The sequence below is a fragment of the Xiphophorus maculatus genome, chromosome 21 (genome assembly GCF_002775205.1).
Source record: "Xiphophorus maculatus strain JP 163 A chromosome 21, X_maculatus-5.0-male, whole genome shotgun sequence".
Classification (NCBI taxonomy): Eukaryota; Metazoa; Chordata; class Actinopteri; order Cyprinodontiformes; family Poeciliidae; genus Xiphophorus; species Xiphophorus maculatus.
This window is the reverse complement of record NC_036463.1, coordinates 18,188,903-18,216,403: the sequence shown is the minus strand read 5'-3', so window position 1 is coordinate 18,216,403 and position 27,501 is coordinate 18,188,903. Positions and strand designations below refer to the sequence as shown.

The 27,501-nt window shown below is 39.6% G+C and overlaps 2 protein-coding genes across 4 annotated transcripts; both read right to left on the bottom strand.

Moving 5' to 3' along the window:
* Window positions 1-4,536: 4,536 nt before the first annotated feature.
* LOC111606190 (agouti-signaling protein-like) lies at window positions 4,537-9,853 on the bottom strand. 2 transcript variants are annotated; one of them, XM_023326049.1, is made up of 3 exons: window positions 9,667-9,853; window positions 5,281-5,360; window positions 4,537-5,161 (listed from the first exon to the last, which is right to left on the bottom strand). In XM_023326049.1, the coding sequence occupies exons 1-3, from the start codon at window positions 9,770-9,772 to the stop codon at window positions 4,868-4,870; spliced, it is 480 nt and encodes a 159-aa protein (XP_023181817.1). In that variant the 5' UTR covers window positions 9,773-9,853; the 3' UTR covers window positions 4,537-4,867. The 2 variants fall into 2 exon arrangements, with proteins under 2 accessions (XP_023181817.1, XP_023181818.1); XM_023326050.1 differs by having other exon boundaries at window positions 5,281-5,357.
* A 6,820-nt stretch (window positions 9,854-16,673) lies between these two features.
* snx16 (sorting nexin 16) lies at window positions 16,674-26,855 on the bottom strand. 2 transcript variants are annotated; one of them, XM_023326275.1, is made up of 9 exons: window positions 26,699-26,855; window positions 25,027-25,546; window positions 24,541-24,627; window positions 23,277-23,425; window positions 23,023-23,092; window positions 22,128-22,264; window positions 21,928-22,044; window positions 20,423-20,465; window positions 17,710-17,792 (listed from the first exon to the last, which is right to left on the bottom strand). In XM_023326275.1, exons 2-8 carry the CDS (start codon window positions 25,420-25,422, stop codon window positions 20,447-20,449), a joined length of 975 nt encoding a protein of 324 aa, XP_023182043.1. In that variant the 5' UTR covers window positions 25,423-25,546; window positions 26,699-26,855; the 3' UTR covers window positions 17,710-17,792; window positions 20,423-20,446. The 2 variants fall into 2 exon arrangements, with proteins under 2 accessions (XP_023182041.1, XP_023182043.1); XM_023326273.1 differs by lacking the exon at window positions 20,423-20,465 and having other exon boundaries at window positions 16,674-17,792.
* Window positions 26,856-27,501: the final 646 nt, after the last annotated feature.

The window sequence follows — 27,501 nt, the reverse complement described above, 5'->3', positions numbered from 1 at the left end:
ATATTTTTCCTGGCTCACTTGACATGAATGACAACCATGAGAATTCTGTCTAAAATAGTAGATGAATCTATTTGGAAATGAGCAGCTGCGAAAGCCACAGGCAGATGATGTGGTGAATTTGAAAAAAAAAAAAAAAAAGGCATCGCACTGCCTTTATTTGTGGCTGATTGTGTGAGTTCATCAAGTCTTTATAGAGCAATAGCCTCACGTAAAGTTGGTGTTGTTTGCAGACAAATCTGCAGAAAAGCATTGAAATTTTGATGGCCGTGTGTAGTTTTTTAAATTTGGATTTTTAAAAGCAAATTGACAAAATTCTTCAATTTTAGGTATGAAATGCATTTGATTTTGAGCTTTATATTTGTGGCATAAAAAAATGTGAAGCATTCAAAATGCCCTGCTCAATTCAGGTGTTTTTTTTTTTTTTGTTTTTTTTACACTTTTTTATCTTTGAAAAATAAATATGGACAAACATTTGTTCTTTTAGCTGTTTCTTAACTTGCAGGTTGTCATATCTTACTTTTTGATTGTCTGACTTTCTGCTGGTGGAAGTTCAAGAAGGTCAGTGCTGTACACAAAGTTCTCAAATGGTAAAAAAATATATATATATATATTTGAAGTATTTAATAAAATAAAAAAAAATCACAGCCACTGCAAATATTTACCATTGAAAGCTAAGTGAATCTTCATCAGCGCAGACAGAGCATCTGCATAGCATGGCATGAGATTATATAATATTATTAAGTCACTGCCAAACATTTTCATGGCACCAATGTACATTCTGCAGCAATATCACATAAACACACAACACTCAAGCCACAGAAAAAAAACCCTCAGTGGCAGGTTAACTGAACTGAAGATAATACGTTTGACATAAATGTAGAAAAGCAAATACTGTGAAGTTATTTATGGCTGTGTACGGTAATTATTGAAGTTCATTACTGAGTTCATTATCAAGACATTACTGAGAATCTCACCACTTTTAAGGACTTTTTTGCTGTTATTAGTTTTGTTCCCCTGTTGATTCAGTTTGGCAACATTTTCAGAGTGTCTCCACACAATAACAGCTAAAGATGTCACACGCATTCAACTTAGGCTTGTGGACATGCGAATAACCTCAACAATGTTTACAATTCCCAACTTGAAAGAAGAACGACACGTAAATGTATGACAGAGTGTGGCTGAAATGCTCTGTTTCCATCGGTCAGCCACTGGAACAAGACTATGTGGGAGAGTAGAACGGCATCCTTGCTTAGGAAGAGGTTTTGATGACCAAGCATGTGTTTGCAATCAGAGATGCAGAAGGCTATTTCAGTCATTTGCAAGGAATCTTTCAGAATGAACACTTGTTTAGGCAGCCAAAAGCAAACAGAGTGAGCCGTCCAGTCAGAACGTCCCAGCTGCTTCCCCCTGAGCTTTACTCAACTTCACAAGTCAGTAAGAAAAACAGATGGACAGACTGGCCGTACTTCCATTCTCATTCGCCGTAGTCTGTAAAATTTGTAGATCTTGGCATAATTGTTTCCTCAGTGGAGATATTACATGTTCTCCCATGATCTTCTGTTTTCGTTGGCCTTTCAGCTTTTCTCTTCATTGGTCAGGAGCCCGAGGTATCATTAAGTTCTCTAAAGCAACGTAACACTCATTACTGGGTTTAGAAAAGCCAGAAGGCTTTACTTGTTTTATGAGTTTTCTTTTTGACTGTTCACTGCACACATTTGGAAACCTACCTTCGTTTTGATGTTTCCTACAGAATGGTATTTAGCAGACCTGAACATTTTCAGGGCTCTATCAAAGTAGTCTGCTGGAAATGTATGACTTTCAAAAGATGACATTTTTTTTGTCTTTTCAAATTTCTAAATTTCCACTTTTGTGTGTGTGCGTGTGTGTGTGTGTGTGTGTGTGGCGGAAATGTATTCCTTTTTCCTATCTACAATGTCCCGTCGTGTCGTATGCTTGTCGCGCCGACTCTAAACCTTATTTGTTCGGTGTCGCATCCAAAGCAGTTCCATGCGAACATCGTTTCTCACTCTACTGCTTACTGTGCGACACCGACGTGTCCGCGAAAAGCTAGCCAAACCTACTATTGCGCAACAATCCTTGTTGGAGCAGGGGTGTCCAAAGTGTGGCTCTGGGGCCATTTGTGGTCTTTGAAATAAAATTTTTTCAGCCCCTGACCACAAGTCAAAAATGGGCGAAATTTCACAAACAAAATAGAAAACAATTGGTAATTGTCCGTCTTTCTTTTAATGAGGGAAAAGTCCAAAACCTTTTTTATGTTTTGGATGTTTGATTATTGCTTTGCTCCATTTTTTTCTTTTTTTTTGCTTAGTGTTGAGGAAGTGAAATGAAAATAAACAAATGAATAAATCACAATCAACAAATTTTTGCAGTTTTAAATTTGTTCAAAATTGTCAGTTTTGGCCCAGAGGGCAAAAAGTTCGGACACCACTGGCAGGTGCACATCTCATTTTGCAAGGGTTTTGTGAATTAGACCGGTCCCTTAATCGTAGGTTTCTCAGAATATGCTGGTGCCCTGAAATGCAGACATTTATTTAATTAAAATGTATATGTTACATTTAAAATTTGGGGTTCAAATACGAAAATACAATGAAAGAAAACTAGGACAATGCTTTGAGGTGTGCTATACGGTCGCTAAACTCTAGAGTGGAATCGGGGAAGTGTTCACGGCGCGGCGAGCGTAAGTGAAGCTTGCCTCATTTGGACTGGCAAGCCTGCAGACGCGACACGAGTGGATGCGATGGAATCTGCAGCAATGCTGCCCAAAGAAGAGCACATAGATTTGGACCTTCTTCCACATCTGCTCGTGGGATTTTCTCCAGCGTCAAACTCATCCGATGCAATTGTGAGTGAATAAATGTCGTATTGACAGGCAGAATCGGAGGCCTCAGAGGTCAAACTAGAAACATCAATCTCTCAATCTGTTTTTTTTTTTTTTTTTTTTTTTTTTTTGCAGGACTCAGAGAGACTGTGCTCAGCTAAAAAAAAAAAAATCTGTCAAGCTAAACAAGCATGTAAGGAAGGGCTTTCACACCCAATTACGAAGCTTGTCCATCATTTCATGCTGCTGTGGGGTAATATAAAGCCTTCACACAGCTGAAGGTAACGGTGCTTGCTGTGTGATGTGACGGGATTACAGCACCTGGCAACGACTGCAAATATCTGACTGGACTGCAGAGGTCTGTGAGAAAAACCTTCGACTCTTATTCAGCTGGAGGATCAAAATATGGAAGCTCTCAACCAAACAGAATTTAATTTAACAAGGGTGAACACATTCTTTGATAATTACTTGGGTCTTTCCTTTTAAGGGATTAGCGTAAAATTCTTGAGCTTTTGTTGAGGTAAAGAAAATAGTGGGCATTTGCATTTTGTCGTGGAATAAATACTATTTCCAAGCACTGTTCAGGTGAAATCACTCAGTCAGGTTTATTCGTACCACTGGTCCGCTCTGTTGTTGTGCTTTCTGCAGACTCTGTTCTTGATGGGGGTTTTTTTTGAACAGAAGTGCCTGTTTTGTCCTTTTTGTCAGAAGGCTGTGTCCCAAAAATCTTCAGCTTAGTTCAAATGAGCTCACACCGTTCTGCTCCCAATATGAAACCTTCTTTAGTTCAGCATTGAAACTCTAAAAGTTGGATGCCATGTTGTTTGACAGCTTTGTTTTGTTTGTTTGCTTATTTGGAGCCCCGTTAGTTTCTCGTCCGTTCTCGGCCATTTTGATACAAATCAACACACTTTTCTTCGGAAGTAAGTATTACTAACTCATTAAGATAATGACTTCGTTAATCAGTCTGCTAATTAACTAATTAACTTCAACTGGACCTCTCCAAAGTGTAGCAGTGAAATGAAGTCAGCTGATGACTTTGCATCACGGGCAGAAATACAATGAGAATGCTTTTTTTTTTCTGCTACAACTTAAACGTTTTACAATAACAAAAACTCATTGTGATGGATTATATTGCTACAGTCTTACAATAAGGTCAAGAAAGAGTCAAGGTGCTAAAGTTAGTATTTGAATTTCAATAAAAGTGGAGAAAAACAGAGACTGAAGCAGGTTTGGTTCGTGGTTCTGCTCAATTTTAATCTCGCTTCAGTGGCAGTCTGGGATTTCTCCCGTTTACTTCGATTCCTCCGGTAGAATTTCCACCGGCCCAATCGGCCACCAGTGGAAGAAGTTGTGAGCGATGATGTCGGCATTAGAATCGTCGTCCGCCTGTAAGCGGGAGGGAAGTGAACGTAGCCATCCGTGGCCATGTTAGCGACGCTTCCAACTATTGGATTAGCATCAACAGCCATCCTGTACTGGTAACACTGGTTCCATTACAAGCAATCATTTGGAGGCTCCAAACCCTCCGTATGAAGTAAGAAAAAAAAATTAAAGAAAAGAAAGAAAGGAAGTAGAAGACTGATTTTTTTCTCAGATCTATCACTACAAACATTAGTGGGGGGTTTTAACAACCAACTACAGGTGATGATAAATTGTCATTTTGTTGTTATTGAGAAAAATAAAAGGAATCAACAAAAAAACCCAAAGCACTTTATTAACATAAAGCTGTCAACTTACACGACAAAAGACGTGAGTCCTTTTCACTGGAACATTGATGTAATCACTAAACATAACATGCTTATTATACAAAAGTTGTATCAACAATACAACACTTGCATGACTGATAATGCCCTGTAAATACTTCTAGAGATTTTAATCTCACTCATGGCGGTTAGTTAATCCAAGCAGCTGCCTCTTACAAGAGGGATAAAACTGAATTCCCACGTGCCGACGTTGTTTTGAAATGTCCAAAGCTTTTGGCTGGCACTTGTTTCTTTTCTTTTCCTCCACTGACCAGGTGCGTGTTCAGGGTTGCGTCTTTGACTTTTTCCTCGCCTTCCTTCGCTTCGCTGTTTTCTTGCTCCCACACCGTGACCTGGCGCGCTCCGCTCGGCGGCAGAAGCAGATTGCGTTGAAGAAGCGGCAGTGGCACGTTGCGCACGGGTCGCAGCAGCCGGACAGCGGCACGCAGCTCTGCCCCAGCAGGGAGCACCTGGGCATCACCGGGGGCTTCGGCTTCACCGGGGGCTTCGGCAGCCCCAGTCTGGGACGAGAAGTGTCGTTTTGAGGCGGAGGATGAGGAACAACGCGGGACTTTTTCTGGAAGTTTGAGAGAGACGATGTATATTTTAGAGGGGGGGAAAAAATAGATGAAAAATGTTAAATGCTCAACAAACAATTATTATGATTATTATTTTTAAAAAAGATGTCTGACTCACTGTCTCGTGGTTCTTCTGCTGTTCATACAGTGCCCTCCTGGTAAACAGTGTTCTCACTCTGTCTTGGTTTATATACCCTGCTGAAATAAAATTAGAACAATTACGTTTAGATGAAAAGCATGTCTCTATCTGACTGAACTCCCCCTAACTGTGAAGCCAAAAGGCAAAGCATACTTGGGCCTGAACAGATTTTTTTGAATAAAAATCTGAAAGAGGAGGCAAAGGGAACATTTGCTTTAAGCCCTCTTTACTCTGATACTTTGAAATAAATGTGCGTTCGAATGGCCCAGTCAAAGTCCAAACTTAAAATCATATAAGAATTTGTAAAAAAAAAGTACAAAAAAAACTTGCATCAGCTTGTCTTGTTATTTTATACCGTTATAAAAACAATGCTACTTTTTCTACTTCCTGCTTTAGTCATTTTTTTTATCTCCTCGAGACATTTTAAAAATAATTTAAATATAATTTCCTCCCATAAACTCTTGTCTGAAGCATATAATTGCACAACTTACACATTTTCTAATATGCTCTTGATTAGCACTGAGAAGTAGGATTTGGATAAATGTTCTTGGAGCAGCACTGAGTTTATCTCAGTGCTGATCATATTTATGATCAAAATGATCATAAATACTTTTTATTTTTTATATTTTCTTTCTTTCTTTCTTTACATGTTTTAGAAGTTAGTAGTGTATTTCAGGCCCATCTTGCTTGTGTGAGATAAGAATCATGGAATTGCTCTCTTTCTCTGTGTCAGGCGTGATAACGCAATTAGTAAAGAATCTTCAAAGACTGTTATTGAAATATTGGTCAGCTAGACGTGTATAGTGTTGCTCATTGAGCACAATGAAAAGAATAGAATAGAATTCAACTTTATTGTCATTGCACTGTCACAAGTACAAGCAACGAGATGTAGTTTGCATCTATCCAGAAGTGCTCTACGAGATATAAATATTTATTTACAGATGTACAAGACTATGTATGTATGGACTATAAGGGGTTATAGCAAAGAGATATAGATATTGTGTATAAATATAGATATGGGAGCTGTATGCACAGATTATACAGAATATACAGATTATACAAGAATGTTAGGGAATGGATTATATATGTATATAATATAATACAAGATAAATAATGGCAGATAAAATTTACAGGTTGTATGTGTGTGTGAAGAAAACAGTCCGTGATGTGTGTGTGTGTGAGGATAGTCCATGTGTTATTGTTGTATGAGAGGATAGGGGAGTACAGTCCTTATAGTTTATGTTTCATGTCAGGAGGCGTTCAAAAGCGTGACAGCTGTGGGGAAGAAGCTGTTCCGGTGAACATGAGTTTCGACAGGATTTATTTTACATGACAGAACAGAGGTGTGCGAGCGTTAAGAATAACTGCTTTTGCAGATTTTATTTTTTGCAAATGTCTAAAAGGTGTCACATTTTCCAATGTTTTCACACCTTGAGAAACATTGGAAAGGCGTAGAGACACCTTTCCAATGTGAAAGGTGTGAGTCAATATTTTTGTGGAAGCTCCGCTTTTACTGCCAAGACAGCTGAGAGCTTTGGGTGTATGCCTTTCACAAAAATATCTCAAACTAAGACAAATTAGGTAGAGAATATCTTCCAACCGTTAATTCTCAAGTTCACCAGAGATTGCTTGTTTGATTTAGATCTGAACTTTGACTAGGCCGTTCTAACACAGGAATGCTCCGATCTATTCCTTATGACTTTAGCTAAGCCTGTATGTTTTGGGTTGGTGTGCAGCTTTTAATCAACTCCAACCAGCCTCCCTGTGCCTCCTGAAAACAAAACAAAACCCACAGCATGATACTGCCACTACTCTATGCTTAAAGGTGGACTGGACTGAGCAGGTGATATCTGAAGTTTGTTTGCACTGGGTTTAATTTAGGGGAATCATATCAATGAGGGATGAATGCAAAACGACACACACTTTTCCGATTTTCGTTCGTAAAATATTTAGAAAATATATATATATATTTTTTGTGTTTGTTTTGCCAGTTCACATTCATGCACTACCCCGTCTTGGTGTGTCACATAAAATCCCAATAAAAGGGTTTAGAGTTCCTGCTGGAAAAAACTTGCACTGTAGAGCATAAATTAAATTATGTAAAGACAAAGCAATATACAAATTCCTCTTTTTCTGTCTACTGAAGTTCTTCTGTGCAAATGTCTAAAACTTAAACTGTCCTCTGCAGCTACTTTATTATTGTTAGACAGTTCAGCGTAATAATTTTTTTGTGTGTGTTTTCTAATCTGAATCGCAACTTAAAACCTGCTTCTGCTTTTTTGACAAAAAAACCAAAAAACAGATGAAATATGCCTGAACATCCAATTTGCAGTATTACAAGCTGAAACTGGACAACCACATCTTACTACTGAAAGAAATCCTAGCTCCTCAAACAGTTTAACCTTTGTCACTTCTCCAGCAGATTTTCCCTCACACCCATTAAAACCTCTTACGATTGATGCTGCAGCAACCGCACCGCCTGCTGAGACGGACGAGTTAATGTGTTCCAAAGGTCAGTTCCTGACAGGTGACAGGATGTCAGAGCCGGCTCGCGGCCTCTCGTTTCACTCGACTGATTCATAGTGCAATCACTTGGATTTATGAAGTGCAAACGGAGTGGAAGGCGGTTTAAAACGCTCAGGTTTCATGTAAGGTTAAGGGCAATTTGTGCTGGATACACAAAAAACTTCTACTCCCAGATCAAAACTTAGATAACCTTAATGGCTAGGGCTCCTTTTTCCCCTCTTTTCTTCTGATATCTGCATAGCCTACTGTGACACAGATGAAACCAGTCCATTCTGCGGCAATAAATCAAGGGGTATATAAAACTGTCTCATTTATAAGACAAATCACTTCCTACCATAAACCTCTGCAGCCATAAAAATGAGTGAAGCACCAGAGACCGGGGCCGTTTGCGCAGAATAAGTCAGAGTTCCTGTCATGTCTGCACTGACAGTGAAATGTATACGTTTTGTATTACCTTCTTCCTCCCACTGAAGAATTAGTACCATGTTAAAGATTAGCAGTCTGTGTCAAGCCCCATGTGGTTTACACACAATAAAAAAAAAAAAATTTGGACACTGTTAAACATGAGCCATTAAAAAAAAAAAAATCTAAACTTGACATTGGACTCCAGTTAGCTTTGTTCAACCGTTACCTAAACTTATCCATTCTGTATGCTGTCCAGCAGAGATTAGCAAGGCTACGTTTATAAAAGTTGTATTAAGAATAAATATAGAAATGTTGTCAAATTTAAGAACCTCTGTGAGACTTGTGGTTGATAAAGTTTCTGCGTTGAAGCAAAGTTCAGCTAGTTTAGCAAGAGCAGTAATGCTAACGCCAAACTTGCTAGCTAACATAGTTGCCAATGAACTGTACATCTCAGCTGTGATTGTCAGGAGAAAGAGTCATATGAAACCTCATTAGAATAGATTTAAAAAGTCCTTTATAGTATCATAACTTTTTATGGCTTAATATGAAGCTATCTATCTAAACAGTTTGTTTTATCAGTGTAATTGGGTAATTATGTGCCTCCATTAGATGTGTGTACTCTTAACACAAAACCTTTTTTATGAAAATACTCTAAAAAAACAGAAAAAGAAAGTAAGTTCAAGCAATTATACTGTATATAGTCAAGCCCAAAATTATTCTAATTATTTTTATTTAAATTTATTTTCATTCAGTTAAGTTTGTTTCTCATATGATGTTGGCATCTCTCAAAAGATAACACAAAGTAAAAAGAATAATAAAAAAAATTTTTTTTTTTAGGGAAATCTTGAATTTAAATAAAAATGGCATGCCAAAAAATGATATACTTCAGAATAATCAGTATATCAGAAATCAAATCACCAAGTAATGTTTTGGATGTTAACACAGGATAAACTTTACTTCCAGTCAGTAGAAACATATTGGTAAAATAAAAAAAAATACTTCAAAATTGAACGTGACAGCGGTATAAATTATTAAAGACTTGAATTCATAGTTCATTATCACTGATAGTGAACTATAAAGACCAGTTCAAAGTTCCCTTGCGGACTCAACTGCATTTATTTCATATCCTCCAGTCCTGTGAATAATGACCATGGTCCAGTTGAAATGCTAAAAAAAATTATTTTAATTTAATTTACAATTAACTATGTGTTCAATCAAACTTTGCATGGTTAAATGGTTAAACCTATTCTATAAGTTTTGATAAATGCGTCACGGTTTCATAAGATTTAAACCCTTGATTGTTCAGCACGATGAATTCAGATACAGTCATTTCTTTTCACATGTCTTATCAGCAGAACTTGTATTTTATTATTTGCTACATAAATGCAAAAAATAAAAAGATTAAAAAAAAAAAAAACTCTCCAAGTCACTTACCATGACTGTGAGAGGCTTTGCTTCTGCTGAGTGAAATGTACGTGTCCAGTCCAAAACTCAGCAGGGCGAAATGCAAAAAGCACAAACACTGAACTGCCGACTTCATACTGACTGTGAGTGGAAGGAGTCCTGCTCTCTGCCTCCCTGTGGTCCTCAGCTCGTACTTATTCGAAAGGCAGGCTCACACTTCCAGCACACACACCCCTTCCTGCCCGTCAGCAGAACAAACACCAGTGACGTGTGTGTTTCCAGTGAAGACTCTGAGTGTATTAATAACACTTATAGGTGGGGAGCTCATCGTTTGCTTTAAAATAGTTTAAATAGAATAAACTCTGTCAAGTTGGAGCTCTACTGCGATCCTGTTCATGACTGTTTTAAAAGTATTACTGTCTAAATCATTGTCAGTTGTGCAAATGAAATAGCCCAAAGTTTTTGTGCTGCCATTTCCCATTGCAGTGAGAAATCGCACAACTTGCAGTTTTGTAACAATACTCAATAATGAAAAACTGTTTTCATTCGTTTAGCCTTTGTTTAAAGAAGAAACGCCTTGCGAATAAATCTGTTTTTAAAGTGTGAGCTGGTCAAGATGGCAGCTCACACAACACAAGTGAGGAGCTACAAAGTTTGACACCAACTTATTATATAAAGCCGTTAACATAAATATAAAGTCCAGCTTGACATGACTTGTTTATGCTCTGAATGGACCGATTCAGTTTCCAAAAGAGCTTCAGGGGCTTATTGAAGAGACAAAAACGTAATGTTTTAGCATACTTGACCAATTATTAAATGATCTAATTGCAAAATAAGATAAAAAATTTTCAATCAGCCCAGAGCAAATCTGAGTGATTTAATGAATATCCAACTTCTGGAATGCAAATCATAGCAAATGGTTAAAAGTGTTAATAATAAACGAGGGAAATTTTTCCAGTCTGGCATATTTGTGCATAAAAATGACACCAGTGCTGTTCTTAGACATACCTGATTCTAAAACAACCAGGTTATGAAGTAAACCACGTCGCACAAACTCGTTATAAGATGCTTCGAACAAAGACACATAAAATCTAAATTGGAGAGAATAAAGGGAGCATCACGAACAATAAAAAATCTAGATTACCAATAATTCACCTCAAAGTAAATGAACTGCTGTCTTAAGCATAAATTGTCAACAACTTTAAATGTAACTATATTTTCTCCCTGTGTTAGTAAAAATAGGGAATAAAACATAACATAGAACCCTGATATAATCCATCTGCAAAACAACGTGCTCTGTCTGAGACGTAGCTTCTGAAAAAACCCGATTTAATTCTACGGAAGGGAACATAAAGATGTGTTTATGAAAGCAGCACATATTTAATAAAATGATCAATGTTTGCAAGAGACCCAGAAAAAAAAAAGTTTTTGAATTTTTTTTTTTTCACTACATGACTCTTTGGAGTGAAAAACCATCACTACAATTGAAAAAGTTTCAAAACATGTTTTTATTTATTTTTTAGAGTATGTCCTTTGGAGAGGACATCGGGACTCTCTTGTGGCAAATATGAACACATTTCGAGGCCCAGGATGTCCTCTCTAAGGACCAACAGGATTTAACACAGTGGCATGTATGGTTTCAGAGTTATGAACAAAAAACCTATGTCCTCCATAGAGGACAAACATGTATTGCTGGGTCTCAGGAGGATTTATTGGTGACAGGATTACCAATAATTTACAGATTCCATTTCTACAAAATTAAGATTACCGTCAGGTTAGCATATTGCTGAAGACAAAAAAACAACAAATATCTTCGGAAACAAATCTTTTCTATTTTTATATAAAAAAAGTTTTAATTTAGTATAACTGTTGGACCTTGAGGCTAGTCAAAGTGGACTTCAAACAACTCCCATTTCAAAAACACCGTAGCAGATGATCCATCTGGTTTTACGAATCAAATACATCACAGTATTGAATTCAAAAACACAGCACTTAAAGCTCATCTGGGCAAAGCATCTGCTTGGCATGAAAGCAAAGCAATAAAATACACTCAAAATATCAGCGCGGTTTAAGAGAACCTTAAATCAGTAAGGTTTTTTGTTTCCAGCTTTTATCCCGTTTTTAGATCGAAAACCCATTCAAGCAGCTTAGAATGGTAAATCCAAGCCGGTCCCTTTCTCAATCGCATCTTTTCCTCTGCCTGCTTGTGCGGCTCCATGCGGCGTGGAGTTGACATTTCTGGCCTGTAGCTTAGCAGAACATAGCCACTTGTGTGCTTCGGGGCCACATATCCGACACCAGCCAGTTCAAACCACGTAGATGTGATTCATGAGACATCAATCTGTCCGTCCACGGACGTTTTACTGCTACTTTCTGCTGCAGAGGCCAGTAGGACGCCTGGCACGTGTACAAGAACCAGTGAACACTCTTACATTAATACTGGGTCACAGAAAATCACACATTGACCCCGTTTATTTTGCTTTTACGTACACGCCAAAGATTAAAGTAGATATGAAAACTTTCCTACTACAAAACATTTTAAGCTAACTAGCGTCTTGCTAGCTCTCAAGCTAGGACGGTTGATCAAACACTGCAGTGACGCCCCCAAAATATTGATTCCTCTTGCAATTTAGGGTTTAAAGTAATGTTTTTAGCTTACCAACATGTTTAATCTGACTTGAGATAGTTTTGGGCTCAATTGTATGTAAGAAAATTGTTTGTCGTAGGTGGTGGAAACGGAGGACCAAAACGCAAGTAGGAGGTAAGGAGAATTATATTTAATAGTTTAGTTTAATAAAATAAAAAGGAGCACCTACAGGACACACGCTCAAGAACTCAGGGACATCAAGACAAAATAACAGGCGGATCTGACAAATGGTGGATTAAAATGAGAAGTATTTAACCACAGGTGGTGATTACTGAACCAGGAGCAGATAGTGCAACAGTAAAAGGGCACACCTGATGGGAAAAGCAGGTAATTAGAGGGAAATGAGGGAAAAACTAACAAGTAAACACAGCATAATCAAACCAAGAAGACCAACAAGGACAACCACCCCCCCCAAAAAAAAACCAAAACACAAAAAAAGCAGGAAGTAAATTGAACGCAAGAAAAGATAAGCCACCGAAAATAAAACAGCAATTAAGATCTAAAAGGATAAACAATAAGTAAGCCTAAAACTCTAAACACACCAAAAAATTATAGCACTTAGTTTATAGCTGCTCATAAACGGTTTCATTTAGTTCAATTCTGTTTGTTAAAAAGAGAGATGAAAGAAAAATAAACCCAAATACAAGAAAGAGCAGAGAAAGATATCACTCATGAACCAGACACCATTTTGTTTGAGCTGACATTACTTAGCTTTCCCTGGATTCATTGTTATTAGTGTGTTTCTTCCTGTCAAATGTGGAAAAGCATAAAGCAACAATGACTAATGGGGTTTGGAACAATGCAACAGAAAGAGTCTGCATTGTTCTGTTTCTTAGATGTAAAGTGTGTGGTGAGGACAGAGGAAAGTATATCAGCGATACAGAAAATAGCCTGGAAATCTATTTGGGGAGCAATAAGAGCAAAGAAGTATGATTGACCTCAGATTAAAGGACTTTTTCCAGGTTTGAGTGACCCAGTCATGTCCCTGTGGGCGATTCTTCAGACCTGAAATCAGCACACACTCAAAAAACTGTTTCTCAAAAGGGATCAGCGAGAGAACGGTAATAAAACATTAAACTATAGAAGATTTTCACCAAGTCATTTACAGGTGGAAAACCTTCGGGGAAAGTAAACGGCGAATTTAACGACAGCATGAGCGTATAAAACCGCTTTAGTCCTCATAAATGCCACAGTTCTGACTTTCTCCAAGTTTCTCTCGGCACAGCAGGCGTTGATTACAACGCCTTTTGGACTACTGACGGTCGCAAAAAGAAATGGAACATAACTGCATCCTTATGACTGTTTATTACCCACAGTAATCCATTTTCAATTAGCCTGATTTTCCACTTTCGGTTCACCTCTTATAAGTGTTGCACAATTTGGACTTTCTGCGAAGTTTCTATTTAGGAACCCGCTGTCAAGTGATTTTAACAGCTTTATAAGTAGCAACAGCCAAGTCAGGAGAGGTAGCCTCCTCTAACTGTGGCGCAAACTTTGGATCAGGAGCAGAAAGCAATAAAACAAAGATCTTTTTAGATAACTTCTCCTAAAGTCGGTCAAATTATCCAATTTGGCACGTTGGGTTTTGTAATTGATGATCCCAAGAAAAGTATTGAAGTTAGCATGGAGATAATTATGGTTCGCACGAATGAAGACGTCATGCAATTTCCCTTATCGTATCCACGTGTACTGATCGGTTTAACTGAAGCCCTTCCACCGCTTCCTGATACGCCTGAAAACACGATGCAATAACAGACTGGAACTGATGGAGAACTTTTCATCTAGACCAAAGTTTACAAAACGTGTGTTCGGACATCTGGTCGCCTGAAATTTAAGACATAACTTTGACATAAGTTGCTTTCGTTGTGTCAAATGGCAAGTTTTAGTGGATTTGGCACTTCTTTTATGTAATTATGTTGGGCTATGTGGTATTTCCACAAACGACAGACCAAGCATCACTTCCCTTTTATAAGCTATTCTGTTTTGGTCTTTCATTTAAAATTTTAATACGGAAAATTAAAGTCTGCGGTTGTAACAAGACAAAAAGGGGAGAGGTTCAAAAGGTACATTTTACTGACGCACAATTACATGTTGAAGGAGTCGAGATACAAAAAAAAAAAGACAATAGAAGTTAAGTTTTTTGGTGTTTATGTTCTCATTGATGAAAATTTGTCATTTAAATCTTATCTAAATATAAAGAAAAAATTCCAACAGAGTCCTGTTAGTGTTGAAAGTAAGTGGGTGCATGAAACTTCATGAATTGATGGCATTTTAAGATTTATGCACAAGCAACATTGAAAACAGATTTGTAAAGAGAGAATGCAAATACAACTTGAAAGGCACAGATTTCCAAAAGATTTAGATTCAGAACGGCGACGACGGGAAGACGCATTCCTGTTAATGGTGTCAGTTTGTGGAACAAGCTCGACAGTGAGATAAACGATCTAAATCTCTTTCTGCATTTAAACGAAATGCAAAAAACAATCACAATGAAGCGATACTGAATACGCTGATGTTTTGTTGTGTATTTGTAATGTGTCTGCAATAGTCTGAGCTGAATAGCTAACTTTCACTCATGATTTCATTAAGTTGTTACATGAACTATTCATATGAGAGAGAGAAATAAAAAATCAAATGAAAACTGCAGTCGTGCTTTCACGAAGAACGGTCTGTAAATGACCCATGACATCGTTAGGCAAACAGACTGAAACCTGGACACGGTGTCCCGGTGTCGAACCCCATCCATATTTCAGAGGGATAATAAGAGGCAGCGCAGGAACATTGGCTTGATAAACTCCATCTTGAACAAAACGCCTGACTTAAGCTGACTCGGTCATGTCAAACGTCTGAAGTGGGTCCCATATAAGCGATCCACAACAAAAAACGCTAATCGAGTGAACGGCTCGCAGCAATAAAGCGGCACTTTGGGAAATTAAGAGCTGAAAAGTAATCATTATGAGTAACGAGAGCCTATTTTTCCACATTAAATAATTAGAACGTTTAGGAAGCGTCTTCCCCCCCCCCATCCCCTTAAAAAGTCTTAAATCACAACATCTTCACAGCAGATAGATCCAAAATTTTATTTCACAGAAACCTGGTACCATTTATTGCCGTGGTAACACCGACTTTAAACATAAGAAAGCAGAAAACAAAGGTAGGTGTGTTCAATACGTTACTCCCTCTTTAATCATGTGAATATTAAATTTTTTACATGATAAGCAGCGTGTGTTACAGTGTCTACAGTATCCTTTTCATAGTTTGGATCTTGTTGTTCGCATATATGTTTATATATTTTTAAAGTGAAACTACAGGTGTAAATAAGCTAAGATTCAATTTGTGTAATATTACAAAAACATGTCTATTCAAAACAACAATATATATATATATATACACACGAGTGTTATTTAAAACCTTTCCATCACAGGGAGGGAGAGAGAGGATATGTTTCATGTCCTGCATAAATCTATAAAGCAATCCCAACTCATCAGAAGAAAAGCTAAGAAAACAACAACACAATCCTTCAAGGCACTTAATGATTGCAAGAGGCAAATATCCAGAGCGGCACAGATCACAAACTAAATATTACCATTTTAGACCCCGTCGGAAACCAAATCGGCTTGTAGTGATCAAAAAGGCATGTGGCCTTCTTAGAAAGAGTGAAAACCACATCCGAGCGGTTGTTAAGCTTCGCCAGTCATCCATAAAGTGCAAGACCCGAGCCGTTCCAGGCCGAGCGTGAGACACCATCAGCTGCTCAGCCCCCCCCCTCATTAAACAACGATTAAAGAGTGAAAGCCACAGATGCGTCTGCCTCTCCGGAGTTGCCTGGGTTGAAAAAAAAAAGAAGAAAAAAGTATGGCTTGTGTGGGTGACGTGTTCGCCAGGAACAGTCTGGGCGTGACGTTTTCAGATAAGCGTTTCCTGCTTCAGAGCTTTTAAGTTAATTAGCACCATTTGCAATGTAAAACATGGGCTGCTCTTCGCTAAGTCTTGGCTCAACACAATCGTTCTCTTGTAGTTTTAACTCGCGGTCACTTGGCCGATCAAGTCACCTGAACAACCTGATGTCAACTGTGATGGTTGGGAAGTAAAAAAAAAAAAAAAAATTTAAAAATCGGACTTAGTGTTGAGTAAATTAAATACATCAAGTGTACATAGCAAATTATTTTTACGGAAATTGCAATAATCTAGAGTCCAGTATCTTAAAGTGCACGTGTGTTGATGTAAAATCTTCCACAGCTCAAACACAAAGCTGCAAGTTAACATGTAGATGTATGGAAGTAAACTGTCTGAAATGGTCTTCTAGTGTTACACTGCAAAAAAAACACTGAATATTACCAAGTGTTTTTGGTCTAGTTTTTAGTGCAAATGTCTCATTTCACTTGAAATAAGGTAAAAGTAACTTTTCAGCAAGATGTAGGAGCTTGTTTAAAGCCAGTAATTTCCTAATATTGGTGAAAAAGTAATGGTTATATGTGGGACTAGTCCTTTTTCCACTCATATAAATGAATTTTTGACTTATAACAAACCTATATTTTTTGCTGATATGTTACCTGCATGCCAGTACACTTGAAATAAAACAAAACTAAGATATTTGCACTGGAATCTAGACCAAAAATACTCTTGAGATTTTTTTTTGTAGTGTACCTACATTACTAAACAATGACTGCAGCTACTAACAAGACAGGAATCCGATGTCAGTTTTTTTTCTTTCTTCTATTTAGTTATGAAATGATTTGTGTACGTATCAGCTATTGCATCTCATGTCTCCATCTTGATTCATTGACGCTTTCAAACCACACTTGGCACTTAAAACAAGAGGGAATGTTGGCTTCACAATGCAAACCGACGATTTGTTTACACCGATAACAGTCAGTGGGAGCACAAAGTACCTGGATATCGACCGTGACAAAAGCCACCTGGGTACATCTGCTCAGAAAGCCACAAGGGGGTGCTGTTTCTCAGTTTGGAGAAGCTGTCTTCTCAAAAAGGCAACGAACGTCCAGGGATGTCGGTGGTTACTTTTGTTGTCGATTGTCGGTACTGAAAGTCGTCGAGCCTTCAAGTTTCGTCGGAGCCACGCTTTCCGGAGGCAAAATTATAACAAACTCGACCTGGCAAGAAGCAGGAGCAGGTTAGAGAGCGACCCGGATCGGCTCTTCGTCTTGAGGTTGTCAGGTTTTATAAAGTGTTTCAGGTGCCGGGTTGGATAACCCACAAGTGGTGTTGGTGTGAAACTATTTCCTCTCCGTGCATCGGGTCGAGCTCTGCCCCCTCTGAGGTCAAACAGCAGTTCCAGCCTGAAAGATGGAGGAAGGCGAAGTGACGTGAAAGTCGAAGCCAATTGTACGACGGAGGGGAGCGGGAGGAAAAAAAGAAAAGGCTTGGGGTTGGGCTTCAAGTGTTCTTGTGGAACAGCTGAGTGACCTGGATGACCGGAGGAGAGGTGCCGAGCGCCGGGCCGCACCAACAGGCGGCGGACCGCACCGGCTGGAGCCGACACCTGCCACTGCCGAGACAAAACACACAGTTTACTTCACTTCTCATTGAAAATAACGTAAGGTTTAACACCAGAAATGACAGACTGATATTGTTGTAGAGAGAAAAAAAACACATGGGGACAAGAAAAAAGAGGTGGTGCTTTGCAGATGTATTCATAAAACTTTGACTTTTCCGCATTTTGTCATGGCATAATTAATGTCATTTATTGGGATTTTATGTAAAAGACTTACTCAATTGTGACGTGGAAATAAAATTATAGATGACTTCAATCTTTTCACAGTAAAAATCTGAAAAGTGTGATGAAATTTAGATTCAGCCAATAGTGTTAGTGCAAGTTTGTTCACCTTACATTTTTGACCTTAGGCAGGCTGAATGTTTTTGCCTTTTCTCAGGAAGATCCAAACCTTTCCATTCTCGTCTGGTTGTTGCTCTGGACTTTGACAGGGCCGCTCTAAACCATAAACATGCTTCAATCAACACTGTATTTTACAGCAGGAAGCCTCCCTTCAGAGTGAAGTGTGTTGTTGATTTTTGCCACATACGACATTTTGTACGTTTTGCGAAGTGATTTCCTGTCAACAGACTGTCTCACCTGACGCCTGGATCTCTGCAGCTCCAGCAGCTTCCTGGCTGCTTCTCTGACTGGCGCTCTTTTTGCCTGGCCACCATGTCTTGGTGGGCTTACAGTTGTAAAAACGTTTTCCTTTTCAGATATTCAAACTTTTATGTTTTATACCTAAACCTGGTTTAAACGTCTATGCAACTTTCTTCCTGCCGTGGTCGCTTGTGTGCCTTCGTCTCCATGATGCCGTTTGCTCACATTGTTCACTAAAATATCAACTTTGTGAATGAAATTATATTAAAGAGTAATGGGAACTCATATGACATCTGCACTATGGCAGATAAAACATATATCTTTAATTATGTCCAGCACAAGTTCATTGAAGTCTGCTGGAAGGCGACAAAATGAGGAAAAGTTCAAGGGGTGCAAATACTGTACTTTTGCAAGCACCTGCAGAACAGCCTGAGTTACGAGACAGCCACCGAAAGAGACGCACACAGTCAACACACACACACACCACTGTGTGAGAAGCAGTCGGCGAACGTGTTAGTTGTACAACATGACGGACCTTTTCCAGCTAGCAGCTAGCAGCGCGGCTTGTCTCAGCTCAACTCTACTCAGTGCCGATTTGCTGAATTTTCAGCCATCGTCCGATATGTGCACGTGAAACCGATATTATCTACATTTTGCAAAGGTCTGAAAATCCGCCACTGTCCCCTTTTTCTCTGCCATCAGAGAGGGCTGACTGATAGACCAGGTCACATCTGCACATGCGCAGATAGCAAGGTTGCTAAGGTTGCCACCATGGCAACATTATTATTATGATGCCCGTGTCTTGTGATGTTTGTTTGTTTTTTATTCCTGAGGACAAGATCTACTCCCGCTCCCACTGAGGGTCTAATAAAGGTATTCTTATTCTTGTTTAGTGACTTTTCAGACAAAAACAAAATCGGTATTGGCCGAAATCAGAATCAGACTTCCAAAAACTACAAATGGTGAACCGCTAGTGGTTTTCCATTAACACTGAGTTCTAGCTCTATTCGGTGGGGCCGTCATATAGCTATGCGGTCCTACAGTCCGAAAAATAGCACAAAGTGATCTGTACACAATACAGACAATGCTACAATGGTGACATAAAAGCTCTGTTGAACCACATGCAGCTTTTTTTCTTCTTCTTTTTTTTTACTCCATAAAGAAGAGAGCCAGAAAACACAGGAGGAAAAAAAAAAAAAAAAGAGTGTAAAAAGTTATCAGTGACCGGCAGTCTTTAGACATTGCGTTTTTAACCCGACTGAATGCTGGCTAGTGGAAAACCCTTGTAACAGAGTCGAGCTGCGCTGAGTAGCTATTACTGGAAAAGGTCCAAATATGTCCATAAAGGTTGGAAAGGCACCGGACATGGCCGCACGATGAATCCACACCACTGCTGGGGGGTCGAGTCTTCTTACGTTTCCTCAACACATCACATGAAAGCCTTGCAATCAGCCAGGTATTGTGACACCTCTATCCAAAGCATTTCTGTGGCCGGCAGCGATGTTTCTACTCTAAACATCGGCTGCCGAGTCTCAGGAGGTAAAACACTGGGCTTTGAAATGTGTCATCAGGTCCATCACGAAAGAAAGTAACCATGTGAGGGAGGAGACACCTGAACTTGCTACGGTGAAAAGAAACTCATCCCAGCGTCAACATCATAGATGTTACTTCTAAATAAGTAACATGTACAGAGCTGTGAAGGACTACTTCCTCCCTGCTTACAGATTTGATTTTTTTTGCCTTTTTGTCACACTTAATTGTTTCAAGTCATTATACTGTGAGAAAACAAGCAAAAACACAAGAAATTACGTTTCCACAGCAACACCGACAGATCATCTTCAGCCATTAGACAGGAGAGACGCCAAAGTTAGCGGCACATTTAGCATGCAAGACTTGTAGAGAGAGACGTGGAGGAGGGGAAAAAAAGCAGCTTTGAACACTCTGACAACACGTAACAGAACACCTTTATAGCACAGGTGATGGGATGAGTGTTACTAGTAAGAATGCTGCAGTTCAGCCCGTTGAGTTAGCTTTCATAATACCTGACGAGTAAAGACGCTGTGCTTTCAGACCGGAGCTGCCCTGCTGTGAAATATCCAGGGGAAAGAAATCATCACAAACAGGAACACTTTAAAGACTAGAAAATAACTAGAGCGCTAATAATAATTACTGATTAGACTCTTCTAATCGCGGAGCGCCTGGTTTTGAGATCATGTTCGCTCTTGACGAACAGGCCCTGATTTATCCAGATCGAAGCCCAGATTTCTCTCATATTTCAGACACATTTCCCCAAATTTGACTGCAAAAGAGGCACAGAGAGGGTGAAACTCCCTGTACACGTTCCTTCACTCACAGCTGTGGAGGAGCGTGTTGCCAAATGCTTCCATCTTTGGTTTATGGCTCTGTTTATGGCTGGAACCAACGATTCTTTTAGTAATGAATTATTCTATCAATTATTCTGACGATTAATCGGACAAAATATTGGCACAGCCTGCAGACTTTTAGCTTAAAATCCACTTAAGGATTTTTTTTTTATACAATATTAGAAATACATTAAAAGATGCTAATAAATAATTCAGCTCCTTTATTAAATAACAAAATAAACATTTTACTTATTTAAAGTAAAATGTTTACTTTAGATAAGCAAACATTTTAAATGCAACAGTATAGCAGTCCTCTACTATGGTGCTCGAGGAGTTTTGGGTAGAACATATTTACAAACCAAAGGAGTTTTTTCATCTTAAAAGCAAAATGTAAGTATTTTTTGCACAGTTTTGGCTTGGTACGTTGTTCCTTCAGCAAACAGCCTTTTTTTGAGTCTATATAAACTCAGTCATTAATCTATTACTGACCAAGTTGATTATTATTTCAATAATCGAGATTAATCGTGAATAATCACAATTAAAATCTGAGAGCCTTTACATTTTTTAACATATTTTGTATTTTTCACTGTAAACCAGCAGACAAGATCATCAGTACTGTTTCTGAATGTCTTTATTTTCCTGCTGAATGTGAAAGAACGCGATTCTACGCACTTCATTTCTGGCCGTCCTTCAAAAGCTCCCTTTAAATGTACTTGTCCCTTCATTGTAAATATCACTGGGACAAATGTAAACAGAATTATGTTCAGTAACTTTTATGGACATAATAAAATCACAATTTTCCTCCCCGTCAGATTGGATTACTGTATTATTTATGCTTTCGCCATAGCAGGGAATGCTTTTAAGAACTCAACTCTAATCAGTCTTGTTTGCAATCAATAGCTACTCTGATGAAACTAGGGCCTCTTTCTCGGCTGCTTCTCTGAGTAATGCTCGGCCCCTGCGAGGTGACAAATTGTTAAAGGAATAAAAAGTGACCAAAATGCAAGGCAAGAATCCAACGTGAAGCTTCAATTCACAAATTTGACATAACATTTCGGATCATTTGTTTTAAATTGAATAAAGTCGAAAGTTTAGCAGAGAAGTTAAGTTCAACACCTGTGAATTAGGGTGGAGTATCTGCTCATGTATCTAAATAATATTTGCTGTTTGGGTGTGTGCTTTACCCCGTGTCGTCGGGCGTGTCCTGATCCGCCTCTGCTGCAGACGACTCCACGTCGGCGTCTGCACTGCTCTCGCTTCCCTGAGCCGACAGACCGCAGGGAGACCCCGGGCTTCCTCCGCTGCAACGATCACACATCCACGAGTGACCGGGTCAATAAAAACCCACTGTAAATATCAGTAAGGCGATGTTTGGTCTACTGACTTGGCGTGCTTCTCCAGCATCAGGATGGTCTGCTCCTTTTCCTCCAGCTTCCTCTTCAGAGAGTCGATCTCTTTCTGCTTCTCCAGCAGCTCCTTCTGCAGGCGGTAGTTGCTTTCCTCCAGCGTCTCACAGAACACCTGAAGGGAGGGGAAAAAACTTTAATGTATGACATACTGACACAAAGTTTGTTTTAGCAAATAAAAACTAGGGGCTGAATACAAATGCACAACACACGTTCTCTTTCTTGTTTTTTCCTTTGAGAAATAGCGCATTATTTCTTGTCCGTTCCGCAATTACGCACTACTGTCTGTATAATCCTTTTGCCGTTTTATGCCTTGTGCTTCTTTTCCAACCCACTCTGTTACATAACACGGGGGGAGTCTGTCAAAAATAATCCCAGCAAATATGACTAAAGCAGCTCAAAAATGCAGTAAGGTCTAAATATATGAAGAATATAACTTCAGAAACACCAGAAGGACTACTCCAGTCCTGTTCCAATCTGATACCGATGTCGAAAATTGGTCTGATATCAGCCAAAATGTGAGTATCGGAGTAATATCGCTTGACCAAGCCCTTTCTAATATTCCACACAACAAAATAACTAATAAAAGTACACCTGATTGTGCTGATATCCTATCAAGTCAATATCGGTATCAGCCAATACTCAAAGCTGCGATATCAGTATCGTATCAGAAGTGAAAGAGTTGTACCAGGGCACTCTTACCAGATATTAATATCGGATCAGTGCATCTCTAAAAATAGATTCCCGTTTGTTGTCTGTTTGTATAGAGAGTTCCCATCAAAATGATGGTTATTACTGGATTATCCGTCAGGCTTATTATTACACTGCTTCCATTGATTGAGAAGAGGAACAACTAGCTCTGTGAATGCTTACCCTGCTCTCCTCAAGGCTGTCAAAAGGCCCAGGAGGATCATCGAGGCACAAAAACTCCCTCACTGGAAGGCTGTCAAAGAGCGCAAGCACAAAAACAGAACCATGCTTGATTTTTTTTTTTTTTTAACAAATCAGTGATAAAATGATATTAAAGACCGTTTGCATCAAATATGGACGCTGACTTTCTGTTAAGTTGCGATACACGGACAAAGAGCTGAACCAGCAGCGTCGACTAATACAGTTTTTCTAAGTACCAGTGGACGATGTCTTTGTGTGCAACCAAGTTCTGCAAAAATGCCTGCAGCCCCAGCTGCCGGTCCTCCAGGAAGTCGCTGTTGTAGTTGTCTTTAAACCACCTCTTAGGAGGCAAAGAGAGTCGGAAGCCGGGGAACATTTCCTTTAGCTGGAGGGGAAAAGACACACAGAGAACAAAAATAGTATAAAACTTACATAAAGTAACAACTTTACAGGAAAAATGACCAATAACCCTGTGCAGTTTTGTCAGTAAATGTGATAAGTTGCTTTCGACAAAAGTACCTGATATATATATATATATATATACATTTTTAAAGTTTCAACAAGCAGGGTCCACCCTCCATTCAGAGACAGCCATTGTAGTTGAGAACAAACCTGACATGATCTCTACTATTATCCTCAGCTTCACTGGGAGATCGAGTTTTCCAAAGGAAGACAAACTAGGAAACGACTCAATTTCCTCCTTTGACATGAAAAGTTGCGTTAGCTAGTGATCATTTACTAAATGTAAACCTTATACAGTGGGATAAACTGTGAGTCGTTTTACACATTAACACATTCCACTTGGCTGCTCTGATTGGGTTATTTCATGGAAAACCTACAAGCCTCAACAACTAAATACTTAAGTTTCTCATTTTACCTAAAGAATCCAGAGGCTGATAAATATCAGGATCCAAAAAACAACCTCACAGGCTAAGCAGCTCACACAATGTAATCAAACTGTGTGTATAATAAAACAGTGAAAAACAAAGTAAAACATGACACTTATTACAAAACCATTCAGAAATGATCGGTGTAAACAGTGACACTTCAGAAGCTGGAAATACCGCAGGATTTTTGGAGGCGTCTCATGAAAAAGATTTTTAAAAAAGCAGAGAAGACGGACATTCTGACCTATCTTTAATCTGAAAGAATGTGCACGGACCAGCATGGATGGCCGCCAAAGGCCTCTATATTTTCTGCCTATGTAATCTGTATCAAGCATTCCTTCCCCGAGCCGTGAGAGCGCCGTCCACCTTGTGGGCTCGGGCCTGCTGGCTGTGTGGGAACAGAAAGCTTCTTTGTGCAGCTCTGACCGCTTTCACCGCACGCCCAAAAGAGAAAGCAGCCGGATGACAAAGTGTTTGCAAACACCAGCGCGAGATAACAAAGATTGGACCGGAAAACGTCCAGGACACCTGGGACGGCTGCATGGAGGCACAAAAAAAATAAAATAATAAAAATTTATTACGAAAATAAATAAGAATAGATAATCAAAAGCACCTTGTCGTTGAGTCTGGAGAAGTCGGTGTATCTTCTAAACACGACCCAGTTCTCGTCTTGACTCTTCCTCACCAGGAGCTTGTACACCTGCAGAAAATGAAACTCAAAGCTCTAAGCATGTAGCGACGTGTGAAATAAAATGAAAAGATGTTAGCATAGCGGTCAATTCATGACACACAATTCTTACTCGCAACACAACATTTAAAATGCTCTGGTTATTAGGAGTGAAAGAGAATTTGTATCTTCACAGTTGTCTCTACAGTGATACTAAACCGCGGATATCAGAATTGACATGAGTGGATTTGGGTGCATCCCTAGTAAAAAAACAAAAACTTGTGGTTTCGGTTTTCAAAAATGAACTTGTTTTTTGACCTGCGAGAATTTTTGAGCTGGAGAGTTTGGACCCCCCTGGTACAGTCAGACTGATCATCAGTAAAAGGCCTCCATCACAGCAGTTGCTAAGCAATCACATCTTCAGGTTGTTACCGTGAACTTGGCTCTCTCCTCCATGACCTCGTACCCCAGCACGGTCGGGGTGATCGGCCTCTCCTCCGCCTGCTGGCTCCCGGCGGGGTCCGACATGGAGCGAGGGCAAGTCGAGTACTGGACGGACGCCTCCAGCGTCCCGTTCACCCTGGCCCGGGTCACGGGGCTCTGCGGCGGCGGGGGCGTCTGGCTACGGTTGGCTCTGTCCGCGCATCGCGACTGCCGCTGCGATCCCGACCCCCCGCCGGTCCGACCCCGCTCGTCCCCCGCCGACCTGGTGATGGTGCACGAGGACTCGGAGCCGCTGGAGACGCTCCCGAGAGATGCGGCACGCTGCGGCCGCCTCAGCCTGCCGCCGGACATGGGGACGGGGACAGGCACGAAGGGTGAAGCCATCTCCCTGAGTTTGGCGCTGGAAGCCGAGGCGTTTCACACCAACGCAGACGTTGGCTGCCCTCAGTAGTTTCGTACGATGGCAGGGTCTAACAGCGGCGTTCAGCTCGACAGGACGACATTCACCCTGAAGACGCAGTACGAAAGTATTTTCATGTCTTTAACTAAATAAACGACAAAGAAGACTTCACATTGCTTGAAATGTGGTTGCTATGCTCTACTTGTGGCATTAAGGGCATCAGATGAATTATTATGTACCGCATGTCATTTACAATTCAATAATTTTACAATACGATAGGGCTGGGCAATAAATCAAGGTTATCAAATTGAAATTTTGGTTTTTGAAGAATAAATGTTTGAAAAATCTTGTTGTTTTTTTTTGCAGAATATGACCATGAAAAAAATTAACAATAAAATAAATAATACATACTTGTTTTTGTTTTAATATATATATATATATATAAACCATTGCAATAATAAATTCATAATATACTTAATGAATCATATTACCCAGTTTTATTATCATAATTTTAAAATCACTCAAATAATAAACTTATTAATTGAATTCCGGACACTGTTGGACTTCCATAGGGGAAGTCTGCAAATAAAAAGCATAACATGTGACCTGCCTACATGACTGACCTGGACTTAAAATGTTTGTAGATGTGTGAACACGTTCAGCACTGAACCGAAAGGTGTAAATAGAGTTAACAAAACACTTTCATGGTATTTAATTGCATATCTGACCTGGAAAACAGGACTCGGTACAACGCGTCAGCAAAACACTCGTATGTTAGCATAACTAATATGACACCGATCCTACTAATCCTACTATTTGACAATTAAATAATCACTCTCTCCATATTGGAGGTTATTTTGTGAGCAGTGTTACCTCCAGCGGAATGTTAAAGAGTTATTCCGAGTTCATCTGAGTGTCAAGGCAGGCACAACTACCAACCAAAATACTGCACAATGGGGAATACTAGGTTGTTGATATTACAACCCGAACTAAGCGAGCCAACTCGTCTAAATAGCTTCATGCCGAATTACGCAGCATTTTCAAATGACTTCATAAAAGTGGTAAAAATCTAATTTCCTGACGCAGCTCTACGCCAACTAAACGGGTAAGGTGCCACTTTGCACAGTGTTCGGCGTGCCTACAATCTCTCTGACAAGACTGGGAAAATAAGCTACACTCATCGTGCTCACCTTAAGCTAGCAGGCTACAAAGGATAGCTGGAGTGGAGAACCGCTGACACGCGTAGTAAACGAGACTCACCTTCAGCTTCAAAGCGAAATTTCATTCCTTTTAAATTACAGCTTTATTTACCAGGACATTAAAGGCAAATGCCGGCGTGTCGTATTCCAGTTTATCCGGCGCATCCCGTCCAAGCCTCTGTTAGCTTGATTGCTCTCAAAACGATCCGAGTGTTACATTTTAGGACAACCACTCGGGGGCGCTGTGTTACCACGGCGGGACAGTTTACGCACCATGGGTTACACACAGGTGATTTCTGACCAGAAAACTTTTCGTCTGTTGCCACTTCCTGTTTGCTATGACACAATGCTCCATATTTTACCCTTTCAAAAGTCACATAACCTCATTAATTAATTGGCTTTGTTTCACAAATGAAACAGTAACTTCAGTGTGAGCACCTGGACACGATGAAGAATCCGCTGCTATGGCAACCCACGCGCTACTACGTAGAATGGGCATCAGCCAATGAAAAGCGGCTCCTGTGTCATTGAGTGATACGTACAAGTTAACTGTCGCATAAAGAGCAAGTGGACTTTCATTGCAACTATGAAGACGATAGAAGAGCTCGAGCAAATCCTGTTACAGCTGACACAGCCTGACAATGCCATTATACAGCAGGTAATAACTGAAGCTAGCTCTTTTTATATATATATATATATATATATATATATATATATATATAGCTCGTGTCGAGGGAAAGCCAGATAACTGCTAACAGCAGTTATGTATCGGTTCAATACGATTTAACGGCCAAATATGGGACGACTGCGTATTTTACGGGAAGGGTGGCAACCTGTGCTAAAGCGCCCCTAACGGGCCTAGAC

Bases quoted from the DNA above. Each gene is read 5' to 3' on its own strand.
- LOC111606190 (XM_023326049.1), bottom strand. From the start codon at position 9,772: ATGAAGTCGGCAGTTCAGTGTTTGTGCTTTTTGCATTTCGCCCTGCTG. The intron at 5,361-9,666 runs GTAAGTGACTTG...ATTTTATTTCAG, and splicing joins CAAAGCCTCTCACAGTCATG to CAGGGTATATAAACCAAGAC. The intron at 5,162-5,280 runs GTGAGTCAGACA...TCAAACTTCCAG, and splicing joins AGCAGAAGAACCACGAGACA to AAAAAGTCCCGCGTTGTTCC.
- snx16 (XM_023326273.1), bottom strand. From the start codon at position 25,422: ATGGCTTCACCCTTCGTGCCTGTCCCCGTCCCCATGTCCGGCGGCAGG. The intron at 24,628-25,026 runs GTAACAACCTGA...CATTTTCTGCAG, and splicing joins AGGAGAGAGCCAAGTTCACG to GTGTACAAGCTCCTGGTGAG. The intron at 22,265-23,022 runs GTAAGCATTCAC...CCCTCCCTTCAG, and splicing joins ACAGCCTTGAGGAGAGCAGG to GTGTTCTGTGAGACGCTGGA.